This window comes from Dermacentor andersoni, chromosome 4 (genome assembly GCF_023375885.2).
Source record: "Dermacentor andersoni chromosome 4, qqDerAnde1_hic_scaffold, whole genome shotgun sequence".
NCBI classification, from domain to species: Eukaryota; Metazoa; Arthropoda; class Arachnida; order Ixodida; family Ixodidae; genus Dermacentor; species Dermacentor andersoni.
Genome location: NC_092817.1, coordinates 156,634,290 through 156,654,332, shown reverse-complemented (window position 1 = coordinate 156,654,332; position 20,043 = coordinate 156,634,290). Strand labels below are relative to the sequence as shown.

The 20,043-nt window shown below is 45.6% G+C and overlaps 1 protein-coding gene across 2 annotated transcripts in view; it reads left to right on the top strand.

Moving 5' to 3' along the window:
* LOC126537970 (uncharacterized) overlaps positions 1–20,043 on the top strand; it is a 147,223-nt gene that overhangs the window by 69,775 nt on the left and 57,405 nt on the right. Inside the window, exons 2-4 of one of the 2 annotated variants that reach the window (XM_072287962.1) lie at positions 13,581–13,727; positions 14,994–15,072; positions 15,920–16,021. In XM_072287962.1, the coding sequence (XP_072144063.1) occupies position 15,072; positions 15,920–16,021 (103 nt within the window). In that variant the 5' untranslated portion in view covers positions 13,581–13,727; positions 14,994–15,071. Of the gene's footprint in view, positions 1–13,580; positions 13,728–14,772; positions 15,073–15,919; positions 16,022–20,043 lie in introns of those variants that run through there. The other variant, XM_050185084.3, reaches the window with a different exon arrangement.

Below are 20,043 nucleotides of genomic sequence, written 5' to 3'. Positions count from 1 at the left end.
ACGTTACAGAGAAAAGGCCGAGTACGTGACCTCTTCCGTCAGTGCGCGATGGCTCGTGCACATACTGATAGAAAGTGTTCTGATCTGAAATATCAAAGAAAGTTGAGTGCAGGCTCCCTCGAGCAGTATTCCTTGGTTCGCCAGCTGACCAGTCAATATCCGGAAGGTTAAAGTGCCCTCCTAGAACAAGGCATTCATTGATAATAGTTTCAAGAAAATTGGCTAAATGAGCTAGTGGTTCTACAGAATGACCAGGAGGCCTATAAAATGACTGAAGAACAATTGGTTTCCCATTCGGCAGCCTTACTTTACAAAAATTCATTTAGTTTCATTATCCGGAAATTCAATTTGCACGATCGGGATACTATTAAAGACGACAACGCAGACCCCTCCACCACATGCATAGCGGTCTCGACGAAAACACTCGTGCGTGTCCGGAAATACTGCAGTGCTTGCGATATATATAATACGTAGTATAGATATATATTTTAGTACAGATTGGTATAGATAGCATAGTATATAGATAGTATAGATTAGTATAGATGTATTTTAATGCGTAGTATTAGGACTGTCAAAGTGAAAAAGAAAAGTGGAAGCATGTGAAGTTTCGCAAGCTGGTGACGTGGGTTAGGTAGGGAGGAGATGGGACTGCGTATAAAAGTGTGTGTGTATATATATATATATATATATATATATATATATATATATATATATATATATATATATATATATATGCGCATGGTGTTTCCTGCAGGCCCCACCGTCGGTTACACTTCGCTCCTCGAAGAGACAGGACGTGCTTTGGGGGAAGCAGGGGCGTAGTCAGGGGGGAGGGGAGGCTTATAGGGCTTCAGCCCCTCCCTCCCCCCCCCCCCCCCGAAATGTTTTCGTGCTGTCAGGCGCCGCCAACCAAAACAACCCCCGGCGCCGAAAATCATTCTGGATTTTGTATAGAATGTCCCTTTCATGTTCGAAACGACATATCAGCGCGCAGTCTGCATACTTGCTCCTAAGCTTCCTAGTTCTTTTCCTCCACTCTGAATCAATGATATTCCTGTACAGATACAGCAGCACTCTCCCAGCCCATTCACTTTCTTCCATATTCCTTAGTCGTTCTTCATAATTAATTTTACTATGACCTTCGCTCACTTGAAAATTTGACCAGCCCGTATAGCCCTGCACAGCTTCATTTGCAGCCTTCCCGCGTGCGCCCAATGCGAGGCGTCACGCTGACCTTTGGCTACCATCGAGTCCTGATTGTACCCCAGATTTAAAGTATACAACCGCACTTCCAAATGTAAGTCTTGGAATCATTACACCATTCCAAATATCCCGGAGCACCTCGTATCTATTGTATCCCCATAGCTCGCTGTGTTTCATTATGGCCGCATTTCTCTACCTCTTTAGCGTTATTGTCTTTTCCTGTGTTTCCATATATCTGTTGCCTTCGTTTATTTATGTACCAAAGTATGTATATTCTTTTACGTGGGGTATCTCCTGGCCCTGTATTCTCACTGTCTGCGTGCTTTTTTCATCGAATACCACACTTGAGTTTTAACGCTGAATTTCCACCCCAAGATATCGGCTTCCTGTCCGCAGATATTACCCTGACGTAGCATATTAGTTTGCTTGTTAGATAGCAACTAAATGTAGTCCATGTAAAATAAACCTGGGATCTGCTTCTCTACTACTGTACCCGCTTGTTGGTATGAGAGATTGCACCGGATGTTAGTTTCTTCTAGCGCCCTTTCCATGCTGAGCATGTGCATCATAAGCAGCAGTGGGGATAAAGGGCACCCCTGCCTCAGTCCGCTGCTGATATCAAAATTTCTCCTCGCTCCTGATCCTTTCACATTCAACGCAAACGGTATTTTCTAGGTGAATTTCTCACAAAAGCTGTAGGCAATGGTCGCCTAAGCCTTTCCTTTTCAGAATGTTCCACAACATGTTGCGGGCTACGTTGTCATGCGCTCCTGTAATATTTAAAATGGCCACATATAACGGTCTCCTTTCTACTCTTGATATTTCAATGTACTACTTCCGGATTACCTAGGTGACGAGAATCCTGATCTTGATACCCCTATTACGGAGGCAGAAGTCAGATATGAACTTACCAGGCTCAACTCGAAATCTGCACCAGGACCTGATGGGATAAGCAACAAAACACTCAGGAACCTCGACGATGTATCCATCCGAGCTCTCACGGACTACATGAATAACTGCTGGGAGCAAGGCAGCATTCAAAGTCAATGGAAATCAGCCCAAATCATTTTTATACCAAAGCCTGGAAAGAAACCACAACTGACGAACTTAAGGCCCATATAACTGACATCCTGCGTCGGTAAACTCATGGAACATGTGTTTCTCACACGTCTCACGAGATACATGGATGATGAAGGACTTTACACTCATACCATGGTTGGATTTCGACCAAAGTTATCGACGCAGGATATTATGCTCAAACTAAAACATCCGATCATAGATGCGGGTGAGAAAAGTCTAGACACTAAGGCAATACTAGGTCTCGATCTAACTAAGGCCTTTGACACCGTCACGCACAAGGCCATACTACAAAATCTCCAAAAGCTGGATGTAGGACGTAAAACATACGCGTACATCAAAGAATTCTTGACAGATCGTACCGCAAAGATTTCAATTGGAGAATTCAAATCGGACGCGCTCAAGCTAGGTAATAGGGGTACCTCGCAGGGTTCAGTCCTATCTCCCTTTCTATTCAACGTGGCAATGATCGGTCTTCCTGCGAGATTCGAAAAGATAGAAAGACTCGGACACAGCCTCTACGCGGACGACATCACCCTTTGGATGGCGGGTGGAAGCGATGGGCATGTGGAAGAGATCCTCCAAACAGCAGTAAACACGGTGGAAGACTACATCAAAGACAAGGGACTGAGATGGTCCTCGCAAAAATCAGAACTTCTGCTCTATAGGCCCACATGCCGGGGTCAAAAAAGCATTAGGGAAAGGCCGGGCATTGTGGTCACAGTAGAAGGCACCACGATACCAATAGTGGAGAGCCTGAGAATACTGGGACTCCGCATATCCGAAAACGGCCATAACGGAGAAACCATTAGACTACTTGACAACAGTGTTCAACAAACATTCAGACTAATAAAGCGGATATCCAACAGGCACTATGGCATGAAAGAGCACAATCTCATCCGTTTAATAGAAACATTCATAATCAGTCGTATTGTATATGTGGTTCCTTACCTCAAGCTCTACGCTGCGGAGAAAGCCAAGATAGACTGCATTATTAGAAGGGCGTACAAGCAAGCCTTGGGACTTCCGGCAAATACGTCAAACGAGAAATTCTTGGCGCTCGGCGTGCACAACACATTAGACGAACTTATTGAGGCCCAGAGAGTAGCGTAGTATGAAAGGCTTACAGAGAGTTTGACGGGGAGGCACATCTTAGATGACATCGGAATAACCTACGAAGCACAGCATGGAGGGCGGAGAGACATCCCAAGGAAAATAAGGGAACATCTATCAATACCCCCAATCCCTAGAAACATGTACCCGGAGTTTCACCAAGATCGAAGAAACGCACGAGCGAGAGCTCTCCACAAAAGATTCCGTAGTGCCAGGGACGTGGTCTATGTGGACGCGGCGGAGTACGCAAATGGACAGAGTATGTCGATAGTTGCTACGAGTCTAGAGGGTGACTGCAGAGTTAGTGGGACGGTAAAAACATGGAAGGCAGAGGTGGCGGAGGAAGCTGCCTTAGCACTGGCAATAGCCTCCACGGAAGCTAACATCGTAGTAAGCGACTGCAAGACAGCCGTCAAGAACTATGCAAAAGGAAGAATCTCGCCGGAAGCACTGAGAATTTTAAACAACTTTCGTGAAGGTCGCGACATTCACATTATATGGGCACCCGCACACTCCTCCCTTCCCGGGAACGAAATAGCGCACAACCTGGCTCGAGAACTGACAGGCCGAGCAGGTGACACGCAACAAATACAGGGAACGGAGAGAGACTGGATGACCAGCTTTAACAAGATCACTAAACACTACAAATTGGGAAGGGCCCATTTCCCCCCGGCACACTCCTCGTTAAATAGACGGCAAGCGACGGCATGGCGCCTCTTACAGACAGATACATATCCGAACCCGGTGGCCTACCACCGCTACTACCCGGACCTTTACACGGATAGATGTAGATTCTGTGAAGAAAGGGCGGACCTACAACATATGGCTTGGGCTTGTCCTCGCACACCCATACAGAATAAAATAATTAAGACCAGAAAGCAGTGAGAGACCGCGTTGCTCAGCTGTGCACCGGAAGACCACCTCAAGGCAATCCAGCAGGCCGAGGATGCCACCAGGGCCCAAGGGCTCGAGGCCGTCATTTAGGTAGAGGCCTAGGTCTCAAATCTGCTGTGCACAAATAAAGCTTATTCCTCCTCCTCTTCCTCCTGCGTAAGGACCCATAAGTTATCATTAAAACGGCGACCTATTTTAACGCCATTCTGAAGTACTCCCAAAATGCCATTATTCTCTGCCCATACTTGTAGCTTTAACCTAATTACCTGCATTGCTAACCAGCATATTAGCAATGTATGGTCTGTGGTCTATGCGAGTAAATTCTATTTTTGTCCCCCTTACCTTTACAAATTAAATTCATTCTACATTGTGGCCAACTGCCTCGTATTGCTCTATCTTTTAAACTTTTTTCTACTGATTTCAACACAGCTTCTTTTGTTTTTGATCTTAGTTCATCATTCAGCCTAACGGGAACCTCGTGTGCCCCTTTGATTGTGCACGTCGCAATTTTCACTTCTCCTTTCTTCCAGTTTAAATTTGTTAGCACCAGCTGCTTATCCATCTGGTTCTCTTTCCTGCTCCTTTCTTTTCCTCAAGTACAACCTCACCATTGTCTTGGAAAGATTCTGCTGTTACTTTTCGGATGAGCTCTTAGGGTACATTCCGCACTGTCCCTCGTCTGTATGTGTAATGAGAAAAAAGAAACAAAGGTTTATTTTGTCAGCAATATAAGAATTTGTAGAAAATCTGTTGGTCAAGTAGTCAAAGGCTGGTTGAGGCCCGTAGTCAATATTGGCACTTGTACTTGTTTATCTTTCTACCTTGACCGCCTTTGACCTGCTTACAGATGTGAAACGTTATCGCTCGACGAAGGGCACGCCTTTATGTATCGGAAGTTTCTTGAATTTTATCGATAGTTCTGTACATTCTCTGTTGTCGTTGAACCTGTGTGATCTGACTGTATGCGCGACACGAATTGTGCTGTAATTTGTGGACAGCATGCCGGCAGAAGCAATTACGCTTCAACTTTCGGTAAGTGTTATGTATAAAAGCCGACGTGCTTGACCCGCTGATCAGATTTCGACGATCGCCAACTGTGCTCGCCGCAACCATTGTGCTTTGAGCATCACTTGCTTCTTTTGGCGCAGGTACGCTCAATAAAATGTTTGTTTCGTGAGTGTCAGTTTTGCTGTACTGTGCTCTTCACCGTCACTACAACGTCACGTTGGTGGAGGTGATTTGTTGTGTGACGGAAACCCCCCTTCAAGCCCAGCCCGTGAGGACGTCGTCAACGTCGCCATGGACCATCAAGCTATCGGCAGGCTCCCAAAACTCCCCCCGGAGCAGGGACTTATTTCCGAAAGGACAAGGAAGATCAAGGCGAAGCTAACAGTCGAAAGGAAAGAACCACTACCTACGATAGTGCTCAAAAACAGTGGAAGCCACCGACCTTTCGAGGGTGTCCTGTTGAAGGGGTTAAAACTGGGCTGGAGACATATGAAAGGGTCGCGACGTTCAACCACTGCAAAACTGAGGACACGTTGCATCATGTGTAGTTCTTAGAAGATACCGCGAGGACCTGGTTTGAGAAGTGAGAGTCAGTGTTAACGATACAAAACCTGTTTTGCAATGGCTTCCTCCAGACTTTTACGAGCATCATCTGCAAGAAAAGGCAGCTCTGCTACAAGCCCGAGTGAAGCTCGTGAACGAGAATGTTGCTGTTTACAAGGAACAGGTGACGCGTTTATTCCGCCATGCCTGCGCAAATATGACTGAGCAGAGGAAATTTCGTTTCCTCATGCGGAGAATAGAGCAATAACTTTTCCTGGCATTAATTCGCAACATGCTCAATACAGTCACGGAATTCTCATCCGAAACCACGCTCATAGATAAGACACCACGCATGTGCAGTAGGCAATAGCACTGTCAAGTTCTTAAGCAAAACTACAAGGTCCGAACGATTGGCACCGACGATTCGCATGGAATAATCCGTTAATTATGCGCAACGAGCTACAGAGGGTTTTCGAAAGGCCGCACCCTCAAGTGGCCTTGTTCACTGGCGACACGCGAGAAGAAGTGCAGCGGTCATTAGCTCTACTGGAAGCGCAGCCGAATCAACAATGCCCCAGCTTGAAGCAACCACCTACGCCGCCGTTGCTTGTAGTCAGGGTCCGCTCCACGCCCGCGCCTTTCGTGCCCGCGATTCCACCGCCAGCCTTTGCCACCTGCACCGCCCCACCTGCCCGCCCACGTCTAAGCGCCCGTAGCACCAAAAGGAAGGTGGTCCTATGGTGTGCTCCGGACCACCGTCATCTCTGCTGCCACCGCAGAGAGGTTGGCTACGTGTACCGCCGGTACCCACACCGCGAGATGGGAATACTGGGGTTCGCCATCATTGCACCGTTTCCGTAGCAAGGTGAGTGACCAGGTGACATCGCCGACTACGTCGTCTCCAGACAGTGGAGATCCCGACGCCCTACCCGTTCTCCTTCACCAGGACGCTGCCTTTCATGGCAGCGCTGGTCGTATACAGGAGCAGCCCGGGGCTGGTCCTTGAGCCTGTAAACTAAAAACCAAAAGCAGCAATCGACGAAGGTATATGGTTGCTATTCGTGGAAATGCCAAAGATCCTCCGCCGCCGACGAAGACGCCGCAAGGACGCTTACGATGGCATAGCGACGACGCGACGCCACACGAAGGAAGCCTTGAAGCCAAGAAAATGACGCCTAAAGAACTGGCGACTTGACGTAACATCGCGTGGTCTACACAACGCAGCCGTGACCCGACGCCGGGCGCGGCCTGCAACGCAATGCACAGAACCACCGACGCCAATAGTCCCTCGAAGGCTACATAGTCACCCTTTTAGTGTACACGAGAGCCGACTACTCCGCTATCAGTGGACCCTTTGTCACCAAGTTGAAGAAAGTTAAAAATGCATAGAAAAACTCAAATTCCAAAGCACGAGGACTACGGATAAGCCCGGCTGAAGCATGCATGGCAGGAATTACAGTACTTGACCAGATCTACCTTTCGACGTTACATTTCCTCCAACAGTGCTCGCGAGACGCAATTCTCAGGATGTACTTTCTGATTTAAGGCAGAACGCTGGGCTAGTTGGCGTTTATTCGTATAAGGGGACATCAAACTAGCGCGTAAAAACGGCATGGACAGGAATATGCGTTCGGTGTGTCTTTTTCGTGTTCCTGTCCATGTCCTTTTTACGCGCTAGTACGATGTCCCCTTAGACGTTCTGAGCCAGCACGTCGCAATCATCCACCTGAATTCTGAGTCGATAACGCTATCCGAAGACCATGTATTATCGCTGAAGAGCTCTCTGAGCCATCATGCCTTGAGTGTGCTTGAACACCGAGTAAGCATCCCGCCTCTTTCAGGCATCATACTTTTCGTAGGCACCAAAACACCGGTAGACATAGGAGGCGTAGTCGAGAGCGACCAACACCTACTGCTAGGCCACAAAATTGGTGTCGTAAGAGAAATTACTCGACTGCGCAGAGGAAAAGCGAGAGTAATGCTAACAAAGATGAGCCAGGGGTACAAACACCTCAGCAAGCGCACGCCGATAGCATATATCGGCAAAAATTTGGAATTCAGCAAAGCATTTGTCCTCTAAGATTTCACCACATCTGCATCGAATACAATGGTTCCCACACCACCTTTCAACATCATTCCGAGTCAACACCAATGTCATATATGGAAGCAAAGTGCTGACGTGGGTTTTCGGCCCACTGCCCATGCGATGTATCGCGTGCACAGCAGCCGCTGGAGGCAGCGCTCCGTGGGAGCGAGACGTTCCCGTGTTCACACTTTATTTTAAAGAAGAAGCGACGCAACCAGCGGGAATCCTTCGACTGCCGCTGCTGCTACACCAGCTGTCCGAGCAGAGGCTCTGCACCGCCGCCGAGAGGACCCTGTCGAAGAATCAAATTCTGTATCGCGAGACATCGCGAATTCAAAACACCTAAATAACTGCATTCAAAATTCTCATTTTAATGATCGGGGAATTTTCTTTATGGAACAAAATGCTCTCTGCCGCATTCTTTAATGAAAACATGAATAGCAGTCAGGCACCGTGTTCTTTTTCGCTTTATCTTTATTTATTTATTCACAAGTACTGCAATGTCATAATAAGATTTTCGCAGCGTGGGGATATAATGTTTACGACGTGACTACTCAGGCAAAAATAAAATAAAAGAAAAAGAATTTTCGAATCCCACGCAATGTGGGAATCGATGTAAGCAAAGCTGCGTATGCTGTTTGCTTTGATTAACGATAATTAACCGGATGCTGGCGGCGAATGTAACTTCTTCAGTGTTTAGTCAAATACGCGAGTTCTGAGTTCGTGTTACACGTTACGTTGCGTGCGCCACTGTTGTTTACACGGGGAGACGTCTTCGGTTGAGGCATTGTGTGTCTTTGATCATAATGTCTGAGGGTGTCGAGCATTATCATTAACTCACATGGCACACCGCGTCGTAGCAAAAGTTTTAAACTTGAATTGAATTATAGGACTGTAGGTAAATCAATTGCTACAGTTGTATGTTTTATTCTATGCATACATTCGCGGTCTCCACCACATTTCGCTCCGTAGCTAAGACGTTCCTGCTCTGCGCGGCGCTTCTTTCGAGCCTGGTTGTCCTCGACGCTGAGTGCACGATTTGGAGCCCTGCCATAAACACTTTCCATAAACACGAACTGTGCAAGGCTGCCACGGTGGTACCGGCCGGTATGCAACGCGCTGCAAGGCCTTCACAGCAGCAGCCGGAAAGTTGGGAGAAGAGGCAAAGCTTTAGTAACATGACAGGTAGCACGCAATAGAAATGAGCATGGAGTGCAGGAACAACAAAAGACATCAATGGGTAACATGAAACCGAAACAACGCCAAAGAAGACTGCAAAACCACAATATTTGGTAGTGCATTGTATTCGGTAATCGTTCAAGGGAAAAAGAAGTATTTAAAACAGTTATTGAGGCTGGTGAAGGGGGTGAGCATTGGGGCACGTTTGTGTCTTGCAGCATAGCCTGTTGAAAAAGTAAGAAGTCGCGTTAAGGACCTCGTGTCGCAGAAAAGCCGGTGTCGGTGGCGTTGGCCGTGAGCGGTAAATCCCGGGAGGCACTTTATAAATTAAGACAATTTGCGAGATGGGCTAGGTGGGAATCGAACCAGGGTCTGCGGAGTGTGAGACGGAGATGCTACCACGCAGCCACTAGTATTTTTTTATTTCCGGCTTAGCACAAGAAAGTACAATGTCAATATTACATGGCCATGAAAAACAACTAGTCAATGCCGCACCTGTGAGTTGTGATAAGAAGGACTAGTAACTTTGTCCAAAGCACTTAGCCCATCAGGAGGATCACTGTGTGCACAGAAAAATTGGCGTATTTATAGCACACTTTCAATGAAGTATTCATGTGCTGCGGCCTGAAGAATGCGCTCATGTCTAATATCCATACGCGTTCACCACACGCTATGCATGTAAAGAAGCATTAACAGATCGACAGGCCCTCCCTCTGGTTCCGCGCATGGCAGGAAGCGTATCCTGAAAGCACTTAACGGCAATTCTTTTTTAAAGCTGCGTTTTAGAATATCCCACAAAAACACTGCGTGATGGCAGTCCAGAAAGATATGCTCGATCGTCTCCGGTTTTTTGCACGTAAAGAAATTCACAGACCAAGGTATAAAAATGCCTTTGCTTTGCAACCACGGTTTCACTGGGAGAGCATCTGCATGTAGTTGAAAAAAGAAAGATTTAACAGAAGCTCTTATCGGCATTCGCTTAACACTTTTAAGAACATCTCGTTCTGAACCTAAAACAAATACTGTACAATAGAACGGTACAGGCAAGAATACGCCAACAAGATCTTTATACAACTTCTTACTCTTAACAGCGGCAAGATATTCACCAGAAAATATTGCTTTTAGTATTTGGAAAGACGCGACCACTTCACGCAAAAAAGCACTTAAAGGCATTGGCCCCGTATACATGAACGACACTACAGAATCAGGCAATGAATCGCGCAGTCGAGCTTGAATCATTGTTCTCAGAAAAGCCTCCTTTTGATCACACAATAAAAGAAACTTGCGTACAAACTGTTTGAGGAACAAATGTGACAACCCCAGCCCACCATTCAACACTCTATGGAACAGATTACTACGACTTGTACGTTCCCATGTTGAAGCCCAAATAAACGTCGCAAATACTCTATGCAGCTTTCGCACAGGCATCCTCGTCAGACATAACGCTTGCATCACGTAAAAGATTTTAGCGACTAAAAACAAATTATACACGGTGGCTCTTGCAAACATTGAAAATTTATGCCCTCCCCCGTTGCCGGTCTGGGTTTTCACTCGCAGTACTTTATTGTGCCAATATTCTTTGCTATCACGATAATGTTTGAGGGGCACACCTAGGTAGGTGCCTGGTGTTACCGCCCATGGCATGTAACAAAAAGCCTCAGGCTTGTAGCCAATTCCCATGCCACAAACCAAGACACTTGTTCCAGTTAATAGCACTTCCACTTGCCATACAAAATTTTACAGCCTCTTGTACAACTGCTTTAACGCTGTCATGGTCCGTACAAAACACTGCTACATCATCAGCATATGCTAAAACTCGAACTTCAGTTTTATTAAAAGTGTAACCCCGGATGTTTGGGCTCTTAAGCAGCTGCAAACAAAAGGGCTCGAGGAGGAGAGCGAAAAGCAGGGTAGATAAAGGGCAGCCTTGTCTCACAGACGACAGCACAGGAAAACATCACTTTACTGCCTATTAATTATCAGCTTCGCTATAGAATCCTTGTACATCATTTTAACACTTTTTGCAATAACGGTTCCAACATTGATATGGTCTAGGATCGAGAACAAAACTACGTGTACGACTTTATCGAAGGCCTTGTGCAGATCTAATTGCAACATGGCCACGCGGCCATAGATTCCGTCACAGCATTCAAGGACAGTTCTAGCTGTATGAACATTGGTAAAGATTTTCCTGCCTTTTATTCCGCATGTTTGATGGCTCAAAGTTCAAAGTTCAAGTTCGATGGTTCAAACCGGTACAAAAGCGCCTCTAGTGAATGCGGTGTTGCCTTAGCAACGTGCCGTAGAAAGTTATACAGCGGTGTATATCGGTAGTTATGAGCATGCACGAGAAGAAAGGGGCTTAACCGAGGGACCCGATTTTCTTTATTTCATTAGGCACAAGTAATTTCCCCTATGTTGTCCATGGTGTCAGTGTTTGTAGGCTTCTTATGATATGACTAATAAAAATCGGGCCCCTTGGTTAACCCCCTTTCTTCTCATTCATTACATAACGAGGGTCTCCAATCCAGCTACATTCATGCCTTCAGGTAACATATGTTGGTTTATTGACCAGTTGCCTTCACCCAGAAAGATCACGTTCTCCTGACGCCTGCGGCAAAAGGACGTTCCACGTTCGCCGCCAATGTCGGTGAGTGGTAGCCCTGGCTAACGCACCCAGGGTTCTACTAGGACACATAAATACCCAAGAAAAGTGGATGGGGAAACAGCGCCATGGTAGCTCAATTGGTAGAGCATCGCACGCGAAATGCGAAGGCTGTGGGTTCGGTTCCCACCTGCGGCAAGTTGTTTTTTCATCCACTTTAATTTCCACTAATTTATCGTTTCTTTACTTCATTAATTAAGCACAAGTAATTTCCCCTACGTTGTCCTTGGTGTCAGTGTTTGTTGGCTTCTTATGATAGGACTAATTATGAGCATGTAACTTACAGAAGTCGCGGTTACACGAGTAGCGAAGTACATTTCCGCTACATTTCTTCTGCGCTCTGCGCACACGCAGAGCCATCTTGCGGCAAACACAGAAGACCCCCTCCTCGCAATGTGCGGCGCTGCCCGGACATTTGGTGCGCCAATCGCCCGCTTCCCCCTTTCGGGCCGTGCGGGGACCGGTGCGAGGATGGCCCACTACCCTTGCGTTTAATAAGTTTTCTCACTCTGTCCCCTTCCAACTTCCCGAGTGCGTCACTCGAACCCTCGTTATTAGGCGACGCGGCTCCTCTTTCCACTCAGAGCGCGATTCCTAGGTGCAGCGTCCGATGCGAGACGCCTCTGACGTGATCGCTGCGCCGTAGCGCGTCTGGTGGGAAAGCGTCCCCTGCGATGTATGCCTATCTGCTTCCGAGGAGTCATGCGTCTGTGTGGTGCTCCCAAGCGAGATAGAGGACAATCCCATTGTGGTGTCAGCCCAATGATCGCGTCGGCCTTCATGGCGCGTCGCGGCCCGACTGTCCGTGCCGATCACGACGTTTGGATCCCGTAGATAGTTTCTCCCTCCGAGGCACCGAGTTCTTTGGTTCGTTCCGTTTGCTTAGGCATACGTTTCGTTGCCGCGCCGAACGCTGCGTTGCTCGGCACTCCCCGCGCGATTGGTGGGTGCAAAGTCCCATGCGGGACGCCTCATGAGTGATCGCTGCGCCGTAGCGCATTGTCTCACACCCCTTGGTGGGTCGACGGGAACACTATCGCGTTCCATTCTTGAAGGCGAAGCTTAAGCGTCCTCAAATTTTTTTCTACTTCCTTGTTCAGTCGCGCTTACACATTCTGTCATGGACTCAAACCAACTACCCGCCAACGTATTTCAACTAAATTAACCAGCAAGGTGTCATCCGTGCACACGTAAAGCAGAACATACATCGCTCGAGCCAATAGGCCCCCTGCATCTGTCGCTTCAATGCGTACGAAACGTCGAACGCACAGCGCATACGAAGGCACCGACACTACGCGCACAATACAAACATCGACGATTCCTTTGAAGATGAATGCGTACGAAACGTACGTAAAATGCGTACGAAACAATGCGTACGAAACGTCGAACGCACAGCGCATACGAAGGCACCGACACTACGCGCACTATACAAACATCGACGATTCCTTTGAAAATGAATGTTCTCAAAATGTTCTTCGCGTTCACTGTGTCGGTAAATAGCCGAGAGAATTTGTTCATGGCTATGTGCGAATATATTTGCCACACAAGGAGATGATCTTGTGTATCTTTCTAAGTTTCTTTGTAGTATTCCGCAAAATTATATTTAAACAAATAAGACTGTTTTGTCCAATAAACCTTTTTGTCGAATAATCATGTTTTCTAGAAATTGAGTCTTTTCAACCTTATGCATTTCACTAACTTGTATGACTACTTAATTCAACTCAGTCATTAAAAAAATGTTTGCACAGTTTTCACCTCAGCTTGCTGTTTTATTTTCACCACTGTAAGTGGCATTTCCCCTTTACACCGCAGGCTTCTTGGCCGATTAATGGTGGTGGAAAATCACCACGGTAACCCCAAGGATGGGAATGTGTCACTAATATCTAGGCTGTACGACTACATCTGAAAGAAAGCAAGTGCGCAAGCATGAATCATTTCTTGAACTGCACCTGCCAAAAGGTGAGTAATGTGGAAAGTTGGGCTAGAGTGTGGTTCATTATCATACCTTGTTGGTGAAGCAGCGCAATGACACGTACACGATGAAGACACTCAAGAAAGGACGACGCTCGCTGCACTAGCAACTATTTTATTTCAGAACACACACTTCATATTTACAAACCTGCGCACCCTCAGGCGTCAAAGATAATCAAGGTAAGAATAAAGGCATTTTTTAAATTCAGTGGCCCACCCTTATTCGGGCTTCAAACATGACACCTATCATTATGTGCAATCCCATCGTATTTGCTGCACCCCTAAAAACATTTTTATTACAAAATTTTTTCTTCATTTAGTATTCTTCCAAAAAGACAACCTCACCATGGCTTAGATGTACAGATGGCTGACTGATACGACCCTCTCCCTTTTTGTGAAGGTGAAAGGCTTTGGGCACAAGAACCTCTTATTTTTTTCTTTCGGAGCCTCCGCTTTGGGATTGAGCCACAGGGACGCTAGCTCCCCTGCTGAAGGATGACGTCCGTGATGAGTTTGACGAATACCCACTCACGGGAATTGGCCAAGAGTCGGGCAGGCTTTGCTTATGTGTTCAGGAAATGAAGTTAAAAATTTATAATTTTGTTACCTAACTTTAGCGAGGAAAATTTAAAACGGTTCAGTAGACTGGTAATCTATGAAGAAAAAAAATTCACCTATAATATAAATGAAGCAATTGAGGAGGAATGAAAAGCATAATACAGTCACCAATGAAATCGGTTTGATTCAATAATAAATTTTTCTAAGGCTAAGCACACATTCCTGTGTGAATGCCCAAGCACAGACGCTCCTAGAGACAGCGGTACCGGAATGTTCAATGGCTGGCCGAGCTGTCGCACTGTAATTCCTAATGTCATTTTTCTCATGGAGGAGAAACGCCTGCATTCCATAAGTAGTGCTCAACCGTCTCTAATGCTTTGCAAAAATGGCACAAGGGGGATTTTGCCAGAGCAGATCGGTGCATGTAAAAATTTAGAGATGGGACTCGGCAACGTAGCCTCGTTAATGTGACTTCCGTTTGTCTTGTTTTGCGAAATTTCCTGCTCCAAGAGAATTGCAAGTGGTGCAGTTCCAAGGATGATTTAAGGTTTGATTGTGGTGTTAAAAGGATATATCTTCTGGACCTGAAGGACGTGATAAAACCCATCGTTGGAAGAAGGGAAAGAACCGGCCCGCTGATAGAAGCCTTGGCCAAGCTGTCTGCCACTTCATTCATAAATATGCCTTTGCGCCCAGGTACTCATATTCATCGTAAGCCTCGCAAATGACTTGTAGCCAGTACAACCGACACCCGGACAACGGACAGCCGGGAGCAGTAAGTGAGGTGCACAGTGACAAAGAATCAGTTATTATTACCGTGGTTGTCGTGGAAGATTGTAGCTTTCGTAAAGCTAGGACAACAGCTAGGAATTCTGCTAGATATATTGGAGTGAAGTCGTCAAGCCCAATAGAAGAAGACCAGTCCAATGATGATGAAAAAATTCTAAATCCTTCCATTTCCTCACTCTGCGAACCATCCCTTGCTATAATTACGTTAGTGTGGAGCTGATTCAAGTGATTCTGGAGTAAGCCGTTAAGAATATGCGAGTGAAGCTGCTTTGCTATATTTGGGTAGAAGTCAGCATAAGCAATAACTAGTGAATTTCCGATGCTGTTTTCCGTAATTACATCATTTATATTTACGTCTAACGGGTTCAATAACGATTGTGATATAATGACTTGTGGCGTGTGAAACCGTGGCCATTTGCCTGGAAAAAATTTGCTCGTTGTTTGATGAAAATGGACTGGGACCCTCTTAGTGTGGATTCATAGAGCCTTATGAATGTTTGAACGGGGAGTATTTTAAATATCATTTCAAGGGAAGGTAAACGTGATTCCTTGTAGAGCACAGCGTTGAGTACAAACTTTGGTAGCCCCAGACATAATCGAAGCGCTTCCCGTTCCAGCAAAACTAGTGGGCGTAGGTTTCTTACAGAATACAACGGGAATTCCATCTTCCTTTTTTGTGTAACTTGAAATGAACTCTTATTCGTTCGATCTGATTTTACTGATTTATTTCAACAAGCAATCCTACTGTACACAGCGCTAAGCCCAAAGATATTCGGAAATTTATTCACTACAGATTGGAATAATGTAACCATTTCTTTGCCACTCCGCCATAGTGGGTAGGAGCCACATACGTGATACGGAAGAAGAGCAGCTTTCCTCGAGCCAGTCGATCACAAGATCTACATCTATATCTACCTTGCTCAGTGCAACGATGGGTAAGCGACTATCGTTTTCTTATGTTCTTTCTTGTAGTTCTAACACACGATCGATGTGTACGTAATTTGACGATTTTGTTTGTGGCTAAGATATGTGACGAGACAGTTGTATCGCGCCCAGCCCTCCGACGGTGAGGCCTAATGGCTAGGAGCACGGCGATGGCTCTATGCTAAGAAAGCGTAGGCAGTACAGGCCTGCTTAAAAAAAGGGTTAGGACGATCCATCTTTCTACAGCTGGTGTACACATAGTTGACCCATTTGTGCCTGATTATTGGCTGTGATATAAGTGGCGGGCCGCCCAAACGATGGTAAGCCAGTTCATAAAAGCTTACACGGAATACGGCTGCCCCACCCGACGGATGTGCTAGAGTCCTGAGAAATTCGTGGAAGAATTGCGAAGGATTTGGGTTCGTGTTCCACTGGGGCCATATGGTTTTTTTTTTCGTCCACATTCACTTTTGTTTTGCTTTGCATTTGTACTCATAAATTGACCCCTTAAGTGGGGAATTATTTATCCATGAACGCCTGTAACTTGCGGAATTTTTTTCGCATTTTGTTAAACACGGGACATATCTTTTACTGCAATTCGACATGGTACGAATAATTACAGTTATTGCACATAGTGTTACCCAACTTTTCACTACATCAGGTTGTTTCAGTGTGAGAAATCAGGAATGGTGATGGGGGCAGCACCCAGGGCAACATCAAAATACATCCCAGGATTTGCTTGAAAAACAAACTGAGTTCCTTAGGCTGCAATCATGTCATTTTTCAGAATTCACATGCGTTGTTACTGGCTCGTCTATGTCAAGGGCATATGTTTGCACATTTATTTTGTCCTTTGCGTACATGGAAATGCTTCCTGCTAGTGAATACATGTGCTGTTCACAAAGGATTCCAGTGTACCCGTCAACTAGAAACAATGGATCCTGCTTGATTTATTTCATTCATTACTTGTTATTAGGGAAGAGCGCGTGAAGATTGCTTCACCTTCGCCGCGGGTCAGCCGAGCACTGCACTAACTCAGGGACTGGCACACATTTTTATCCACGGACAAGAGAAATGCATTGCGGGGCACAAGTGTACAGCTTCGATGTAAAAAAAATGTATCCTTTCAATTACACTTTTCAACTGGGAGAGCGAGTCCAGCGTTGATAGACGCTCTGCCCATGGCATGGTCAACTTATAGTCGCGTCTACTGAGGCGGTTGCCTGTTATGAGGTTAAAAACAACCTTTTCCCCCAGTTCTTCATTCTCTTTAATATTTATGGGTTTTATATGATTTTTACATTATTTCTAGAAGTGACCTTTGGTCTACACGAATACAACCACAATACAACGTAGTTGGCAACTAGTGGCCTTAAAGTAACAAATCTACATATCAAGTTAATTGCACGAGCGAGTTGCTGTTTTCCTATAATTGTGTACTCCCTGCTGTAGTACTCCGCTTGCTGGCATATCGATTTAGTGGAACAGCAGCGTCAATAGGTACTTCCTGCAAGCTGGTTCGTGTTGGTGAGTCGATGTTCCGCTTTAGGTGCCAATGCAACTCATCCGGCAAGTATCTCTGCAGACTGCCGACACGATCAAACGTGAATAGGGAGATTTTGCACAGTTGTAGCTTCAATAGCGCAGTGAGAGTGCTTAAAAAAAGCATGCGCATGAGTGCCGCGATTTATACCTACGTATGAGTTTGCTAGGAAATGTGGCGTTCGGTCATAGACACATTTCCTCGTGCATTCGCAATCGTGTAGCTGAACCCTCTTTTTCCAAATAAATGAAAAAAAAACAACAAAATATCCGCCTAATGGGCCCAAGAAGTTCATTACAACCAGAAATATGTCATTATGCCACACTTCCGAAGGTAGCTGACAAGCGGCATCTGGTGTCACGTCTGTGTGGCATTGGGACAGAAGTGTACATAGTTGTAAGTTGGAAGGCCGCTTTCAAATAACAAAGAGGGAACCTGAGGGTTTATGATGCCTAGAGAGAGCAGGATGGGAAAATCTTGGGCATTTTTTCAAGCCTTGTTGCCGGGGTCAATAGACTGCTCCGCCGCAAGCCTGCTCACATACTTATTTTTTTTTCATAGCATGACGAGGTTAGTTGAGAAAAGAGCACCATTGAAAGGCCTTCTGATATGCTGAAACACAGGAACGATGACTATGTACCCAGTAGTGCGTGTTAGTGGGAACCTATCGCAAGCCAGCTGTAGGAATATCCACACGCAGGTTTTCATATACGAGATTGGGGCGACAAACGCACAACTACTTCACTAAATACGAAGTATAAAATGCTCGAATTTGTGGCAGCAAATTACCATGTAAATACAGCTGCTTGTCATTATTATACCGATGTCCTCAATTCTGGCACAGAGAAAATGTTGCAAAGTTTCGTAAACGTCATGTCTCTTGAATACTAATGTGCTGATCAAATCCCGCTTGCAGATCAAAGCTCATTCGACACTACGAATGGTAGGTAAATGGGTTTGTTACATTTATCGAACATTTTATTTTTGGTATTCACGCAGGCATTTTTTATTGGATGAGCCATTAATTTTGCTTTCGATGGCATTTTCGTTTTTGACGTATTAAAAAACGTTGCATTACATGGCGCGTGAAAATTTAAAGCACCGTGTCGAAACACTTATACAGCAAAGACAGCAAGAAACACTCCATACAAGAAACCACCTCAGAAGGCAACATGCAGATGCCTCCGTGCTTCCAAGTTCTTGAGTGCTGCATTTTTCTTTCTAGCTGTAACATAAACGAATTCACGGAAAATTTCATAAAATGCATTTTGTTTTGCCAGGTACATACACACATACAGGAGTGACCGAAACCAGGTTAATGAATGTCATCATCATCATCATCATCATCATCAGCCTGGTTACGCCCTCTGCAGGGCAAAGTCCTCTCCCATACTTCTCAAACAACCTCGGTCATGTACTACCTGTGGCCATGTCGTCCCTCCAAACTTCTTAATCTCATCCGCCCACGTACCTTTCTGCCGCCCGCTGATACACTACCCTTCCCTTAGAATCCAGTCCGCTACCCTTAATGACCATCGGTTATCTTCCCCCTCATTACATCTCCTGCCGATGCCCATTTCTTTTTCTTGATTTCAACTAAGATGTCATTAACTCGCGTTTGTTCCCTCACCCAATCTGCTCTTTTCTTATCCCTTAACGTTACACACATCATTCTTCTTTCCATAGCTCGTTGCGTCGTCCTCAATTTAAGTAGAACCCTTTTCGTATGCCTCCAGTTTCTGCCCCGTAGGTGAGTACTGGTAAGACGCAGCTATTATACACTTTTCTCTTGAGGGATAATGGAAACCTGCTGTTCATGATCTGAGAATGCCTGCCAAACGCTCCCCAGCCCACTCTTATTCTTCTGATTATTTCCGTCTCATGATCCGGATCCGCCGTCACTACCTGCCCTAAGAAGATGTATTCCCTTACCACTTCCAGTGCCTCGCTACCTATTGTAAATTGCTGTTCTCTTCAGAGACTGTTAATGATTACTTTAGTTTTCTGGAGATTATTTTTATACCCACTCTTCTGCTTTGCCGCTCCTGGTCAGTGAGCATGCATTGCAATTGGTCCCCTGAGTGACTAAGCAAGGCAATATCATCAGCGAATCGCAAGTTACTAAGGTATTCTCCATTACCTCTTATCTCCAATTCTTCCCTATCCAGGTCTCTGAATACCTCCTGTAAACACGCTGTGAATAGCATTGGAGAGATCGTATCTCCCTGCCTGCTGCCTTTCTTCATTGGGACTTTGTTGCTTTATTTATGGGAGACTACGGTGTCTGTGGAGCCACTATAGATATCTTTCAGTATTTTACATACGGCTCATCTACACCCTGATTCTGTAAGGCCTCCATGACTGCTGATGTTTCGAATGAATCAAACGCTTTCTCGTAATCAATGAAAGCTATATATAAGGGTTGGTTATATTCCTCACATTTCTCTAGCACCTGATTGATAGTGTGAATATGGTCTATTGTTGAGTAGC